At 51.5% G+C, this 7,020-nt stretch overlaps 1 protein-coding gene across 1 annotated transcript; it reads right to left on the reverse strand.

Moving 5' to 3' along the window:
- Positions 1 to 3,621: 3,621 nt before the first annotated feature.
- LOC109149972 lies at positions 3,622 to 4,791 on the reverse strand. Its single transcript, XM_019297956.1, has one exon. The coding sequence runs from the start codon at positions 4,789 to 4,791 to the stop codon at positions 3,622 to 3,624; it is 1,170 nt and encodes a 389-aa protein (XP_019153501.1).
- Positions 4,792 to 7,020: the final 2,229 nt, after the last annotated feature.

Genomic DNA, 7,020 nt, shown 5'->3' on the forward strand with positions numbered 1-7,020 from the left:
CTTTAATTTTCTCGCCGAGTCCCTCACTCGAGGCGACTCCTTTTGGCTTTTTCTCAGAAACGGCTAAGGGTCTGGGCCCTTGTTTCCTATCTCTTCTCGCCGAGTCCCTCAGTCGAGGCGACTCCTTAGGCTTTTTCTCTTTACTCAGAAACGGTTTAGGGTCAGTGCCCTGTCGTTTCTTTAATTTACTCGCCGAGTCCCTCAGTCGAAGCGACTCCTTTTGGCTTTTTCTCAGAAACGGCTAAGGATCTGGGCCCTTGTTTCCTATCTCTTCTCGCAAAAACGATAACCGATGGTAATCGAAACCTTTTTATTCAAGATCGGGAACTCGGATTTCTACACATGGCTAACCTCTTTATTAGTAAAACTTCTTCAGGTGGATAACGTTCCAGATCCGGTCTACGGGCTTCCCTTCCAGAGTTTCCAGTTTATAGGTGCCAGCTTGGACCACGACTGCAATGCGGTAAGGTCCCTCCCGTTTGATCGCGAATATACCCCTTCTGTAGGCTGGCTGGCCTGTCGATCTCGTAGTACGAGATCACCGACCTGGAAGGTTCGTGGGCTAATCCTCCGATCGCGATATCTCTTCACGGCCTGCTGATACTCAACCATCCGGGCGCATGCAACCTCCCTTCTCTCCTCTAAGAATTTCTTTTCGATCCTCAGGTTCTCCTCATTTTCTTCGTCGGAATAGTTGCGAACACGGTGGGTGGGTTCGACGACTTCTATAGGGACCTTGGCTTCGAAGCCGTATGCTAAGGAAAATGGGTTTTCTCCGGTCGCCCGTCTTTGCGTAGTTCGATAAGCCCATAGGACCCGGTCGAGCTCATCTGCCCAACTTCCTCCAATATCCTCCAACTTCTTCCGATTCCCGTCCACTATTGTTCGATTTACATTTTCGACTTGTCTGTTGGCCTGGGGGTACGCGACGGATACCTTTGTGTGTCGTATACTATGCCGGCGACAGAAGTCGGCGAAGGCTTGACAATCGAACTATCGACCGTTGTCGCTAACTACGTGCTCGGGCAGGCCGAAGCGGCAAATCACCTTTTTCCACAGGAAGCGTCGACACTGGTACTCGGTGATGGTGGCAGTGGCTCGGCCTCGACCCATTTGGTGAAGTAATCGATGGCCACGACGCAGAATTTTAGGCTTCCAGGGGCGACTGGCAACGGTCCTAACAAGTCGATTCCCCACTTAGTAAAAGGGATGGCCGTGGTGACCGGCGTGTAGAAGGTGGCCGGCCGAGTATCCTTCCGGGCGAAGGCTTGGCAAACGCCGCACTTAGCTATCCACTCGATGCAATCTCGCATCATGGTCGGCCAGTAGTACCCCTGGACGACTAGTTTCCGAGCGAGAGTGTGGGCCCCTTGGTGGGCGGCGCAGATTCCTCAATGGGCTTCATCCATTATCTTCTCGGCTTCAGGCCTGAGTAGGCACTTCAAGAGGGGGCCTCTGAATGACCGCTTCTACGTTTGCCCGTCAATGATCTGGAATGAAGGGGTTTTTCGTCGAACCCTTGCGGCGACTCCGGAGTCTTCTGGCAACTCTCCCGTTTCCTTAAATCGCCGGATGTCTTCTATCCAGAACATCTCAGGGTTTTTCTCTCGATCCCACTCCTCGATAGTTACCTGTTGGACCTCCAATGGCGTCTCCTCTATACTTGGCCGACTTAACTCTTCCTTTTGGCAAATCTTGACGAGGTGATCTGGTATTCCTTCTAAGGCAATTTTTGATAATATGTCGGCCTCGATGTTGTCCGCCCGGGAGATGTACTCTGTTTCATGTGTTCCGAATTTCTTCAGCATTTCTATCGCCTTCTCCTTATACTGGGTCATCCGGACGTTCTTAGCTTCGCAGGTGCCGGAGATTTGTCCGACCACTAACCGGGAGTCGGTTTTAATTCGCAATCGTTCCACTCCCAGCGTTTTGGCGAGTCGAAGACCACCCAACACAGCCTCATACTCGGCTTCGTTATTGGACGTTGGAAATAAATAGCTTAGGGCGTAGTAAAGCCGGAAGCCCTCTGGAGTAATTAGCATGACTCCGCCTCGACAGTGTTGTTGGCTTGTCGCTCCATCCGCGTGCATCTCCCACCATTCGCCTGAGCTATCTTCCATGGTGCCCTCTTTCTCGCCTTCCCCTACTGTGCACTCGATCAAGAAGTCGGCCAAGGCTTGCCCTTTTATGGACGGTCGTGGTTGATACTCGATCCTGTACTAGGTTAATTCCACGGCCCATTTTACCAGTCGACCTGACGACGTAGGGTTCCGCAATACGCTCCCCAGAGGCTGGTTGGTTAGGATCCGGACGGTATGAGCTTGGAAATAGGGCGCCAACTTGCGTACGGTGATTACTAGTGCGTAGACAATTTTTTCCAAAGCCATGTACCGCGTCTTGGCGGCCTTCAAGGAGCGGCTTACGTAATATACCGAGTGTTGGGTACGCTCTTCTTCCCGAACCAGTACTGAGCTTACTGCCTTGGGAGAAGCAGCTAAGTATAAGAACAAGGGCTCACCCACCTGAGGGGTGGACAACACCGGAGGTGTAGAAAGATACTACTTCAGCTCTTCGAACGATTGGTGGCACTCGGTCGTCCATGCAAAGCCTTCCTTCTTCTTCATGGCCTCAAAGAATGGTATGGTTTTGCCTGCCGCCTTGCTTAAGAAGCGACTGAGGGCAGACAGTCGACCAGTTAACCGTTGTAAATCTTTGACGGTGCTAGGAGGCTGCATGTCAATGATGGCCTGAACCTTCTCAGGGTTGGGCTCAATTCCTCGTTTTGTCACCATGTATCCTAAGAACTTCCCGCCTTGCACCGCGAAGGCACATTTTTTTGGGTTTAGTCGGAGATTATACCTTAGCATCACCTGCAAGCAGTCGGCCAAATCTTCCGCGTGCTTAATCTCTTCTCGGCTTTTGACAAGCATGTCGTCTACGTAGGCCGCCATGGACTTCCCCAGGAGGTCTTGGAACAGTCGGGCGACCATCCGAGTGTAAGTGGCCCCAGCATTCTTAAGTCCGAAGGGCATAACTCGGTAACAATATACCCCGTCTGGTGTTAGGAACGCGGTCTTTTCCTCGTCAGCCGGGTGCATGAAGATCTGATGATACCCCCTGAAGGCGTCCATGAAGCTTAGCAGAGCCGACCCTGCGGTCTCGTCGACCAGCTGATTGATCCGCGACAAGGGGAACGGATCCTTTGGGCAGGCTTTGTTAAGATTAGTATAATCCACGCACATTCGCCAAGCTGGGGGCTTCGGTACGAGGACTACGTTCGCCAACCACTCCGGGTATTTAACTTCTAGGATGTGGCCCGCGGCCAGCAGCGTGCTCACCTCTTTCTTTACAAATTCCCTCCTGTCGTTGGCGAGATACCGCTTTTTCTGTACGACCGGCCGATGGTCCGGATCCACGGCGAGTCGATGGGAGATGATGGACCGGTCGACGCCTGCATATCCTCCGGACCCCAGGCAAAGACTAGTCAGTGCTCTCGGAGTACTTTGATAACTTCCTCTCGTATTTCCTCAAGGAGACCCACTCCAATTCTGACCCGCCTGTCTGGCTGTTCAAGGTCTATCTCAACCTCTTCCAATTCCACGGCCGGCTCCGGGCGGGGTATCATCGCTTTCTTGGGTGCCTTTCCGTGATCTCGTGGACTTGCATTTCACGCTTGCCCATCCCCCTGCAGGCCTGTAGATAGCAGTCGCGGGCGACTCTTCTATCGCAACGTACCGTGCCTATCCCGCTCAGTGTGCGGAATTTCAGACAGAGGTGCTCAATCCAGATCAGTGCTCCTAGGTCCTCCAGGCCTGGTCGGCCGAGTATAGCATTGTGTGAGCAGGCTAGGTTCACCACGATGAACTTCATGCTGAGCTTCTGTACGTCGGGATAGCTGCCAACTTCCACCGGTAAGGTAATGGATCCCTCTGCCTCCACCGAGTCTCTGGTGAAACCGGCGAGTGGCGTCTTGACTGGATTCAGCTGCTCTCGGGTTAGTCCCATTTTTGTGAAAGTCTCGAGGTATAGCACGTTGACACTGCTCCCGGTGTCAACCAGGATTCGTCGAACGACTACCCCATTTACGTCCATCGCTATGACCAGGGCATCTTGATGCGGTGTCTCCCCCGTGGGTAGGTCCTTGTTAGTGAACGTGATGGGCTCCCGGCACACTTTCTTCGAGCCTTCTTCGCGCCCGTATACTGTCCCGACATACAACTGTCGAGCCCAGGCCTTTCTGGTGTTCGCCGAGTCGCCCCCTTCTGGTCCGTCGACTATCATGTTGATAACCGGCTTCTGACGCCACTGGGCCTCATCTTCCTCGGTCACTGGCTGCTTGCCGCGACTGCTCTCGGCGGCGACTGCGGGGTCATTGTCCTCCCGTGCCGCCGACCTCTGCCTCCACTGATTAGGAGGCGGGGTCCCTTGTTGGATGATTCCTTCCATGATCTTTTTCAAGTAAAAGCACTCTTCCGTGCTGTGAGTGTAAGATTTATGATAGCGGCAGTACTTAGAGATCTTACCTGTCTCTTCGTTCGTCACGCGATCGTCAGTCGGCGGGGGTGGAGGTGGAGCGACCGCTTGTACCTCGTGTACCGAGTGTTGAGGAGCCGGCCTATAGGGATGAACGATAGGCTTATCATAGGGATGCCTAGCTTCGGGTCGCCGAGCCCTTTCCGGACGCCTTTTCTTGGTTTCCGCACGGGTCCTCTTTCCACCAGCGAATCCTCCGACTTCGCGCTGTCGTTTATGCTTCATGGCCTGCTCCGTGTTAGCCCTCTTATTATCCATGTGTATAGCTTCCGCGTAGGTGGCCGGGCGATTATCCCGCAGATCCCGGTATAATTGCCCGGATCGCAAGGACTCGATGAAAAAAGTGAGTGCGGTCTAGTCTTCGACCTCCTCGATAGACTGGATCTCTTTTTGCCAGCGAACCACGTAGATTTCAAGGACTCACCTTCCTCTTGGTGGACGTGTCCCAGATGAGTCAAATCCTTCTGTGGTTTGATGTTGGCCGCATAATGACTCATGAAGCGATCGGCCAGCTCCTCAAAATTGTGAATCGGTCCTGGAGGCAGCGCCACCAACCACCTTTGTGCCGAGCCTTTTAGCGTGGGCAAGAAGGCGCGACATATTACCGGGTCTCGGACTCCTAAGACTTGCATCTTGGCCTGATAACTGAGCAGATGCTCGCGTGTATCGCCTGATCCGTCAAAGGTGGCCTGCTCCGGGAATTTGAAGTCGTTGGGCACTTTGTAAGACATGATCTCGGAGGAGAATGGCAAAGCGGTAAGCAACGTTTGCCCGAGGGATTTAGTCCTTCCCTCCATTTGCTCCTTCAGATCTCGTACCTCTCGGGCCAATTGGGCCACATTGCCTCTATTGCGGGTATGGTTTCCTGTGGATTCGGTACTCTCGCCGACTTCCGATTCAGCTAGTCGGTCGTCATTGTGCGCGAGACGCTCGGTCCGTCGTGCCCGAGTCCTGGTTCTCCTGGTGCGAGTTCTTTCGCGGACCGGCTTCTTGATCTCGGGGGCCTGCTGGTGCGCGGCTGGGCTCCCTCTCCCCTAGTCGTTATCGTGCAGATTGCCGTCCGGCGTTCGGACCTAGCCTCGAGTGAACCGATCGTATTGGTTGACTCTCCGCCCGCCGGTTCTCTCGTCTGTCTTCCGGCCTCTGGGAAGGTTGCTGATGGCGAGGCATCGGTCGAGAGACCGACTGCTCCCTCACTCTTCGAATTGCGTCAGCGAAGGCTCGCCCGATTGCGTGGAGTTGCTCCGGGGTGAGGGGTATCATAGGTGGTTGCCGGTTTACCGGTGCTGTCTCGTTTTCCTGACTTTAGGCGTTTCGTTGGTTTAACTGCTCTCTCAAATCTGATTCCGCTCCATTATCACTGTTATTCGTTTGGTCTCGTCCTTCTGACATGCTTGTGATGCTTTCTTGGTCGACCTGCGGACTCGCCTCACTCAGAAAGTCACGTAGCTCTTTGAATCAATCCCCACAGACGGCGCCAGTGTTGGTTTTTGGGTTTTTGGACCCAGGGAAGTCCAACACAACCTTGGTTGGTGGATTCACCTTTCACAAAGCTTTTAGCAAAGGGAGAGTAGTCGAAATAATAGCTAGAATGTGTGTCTCTTATTCACTGTGCATGGCCCCCCTTAATTACAAGGGTAGAGGGGCCTTTATATAGTAGGCGCTCCTCCAGCCAAATTGAAGTACATTAAACTATTGCCTTCAAGGCTAATTATGCTACGCGACCGTTCGGGCGCCGTTACCGAGCCGGCCAACGCTCTCTGGGCTTCCAACGGTCCGTTGGGTCGAGCTCTCTTGAATGCTGCATTGAGTGCCTCCTAACGGCTATTGGACCGACTTGAATGCTTCTAACCGACTCCTGGGCCGAGTCACATTTTCTACTTGGGCCTGGGCCGACTCCTGGACTCGGCCCAGGCCTCTACTGGGCTTCTTCTTTCACTAACCCATACTTCTTATCTTGGGTTACTTATACCTTGTTCTTTGGGCCCGTCCTTTTGGGTCGGGGTCCTCACCCCATCAGATAATAAGTTTAAATAGAATGAGTCATTTTGTTTGGTTGAAAATAGGAATTGGAATCTAAATAAATAAATAAAAATTAATTTATAATTAAAATAAAAATAATAAATATATAGAAATATATATATATATATATATATATATATATATATATATATATAATATATATATTTAAAATTTCATATTTAATGGATATGAGAATGAGTATCAAAATCAATAATTAAATATAAAAGTTTTTAATCAAATACACCTTAAATAATTTAATTTCAATAGTAGGATAAACCAATAAACAAATAAGTATGACAATTGGTTTGGGGTAACCGGGTAAGTATGACAATTGGTATAAGAACCGCAAATTATGCCATGGAATCGTGTTCACCGGAGAATGGTGAACACAAGGCAAAACGACGTCGTTTTTTAGGCAAAAAAAAAAAATAATTTGCGAATGTGGAGTTAATGGCGCACGTTTGA

The sequence above is a fragment of the Ipomoea nil genome, unplaced genomic scaffold, assembly GCF_001879475.1.
Source record: "Ipomoea nil cultivar Tokyo-kokei standard unplaced genomic scaffold, Asagao_1.1 scaffold2165, whole genome shotgun sequence".
Lineage (NCBI taxonomy): Eukaryota > Viridiplantae > Streptophyta > Magnoliopsida > Solanales > Convolvulaceae > Ipomoea > Ipomoea nil.

Coding starts and splice junctions, on each gene's coding strand:
- LOC109149972 (XM_019297956.1), bottom strand. CDS start 4,791: ATGGATAATAAGAGGGCTAACACGGAGCAGGCCATGAAGCATAAACGA.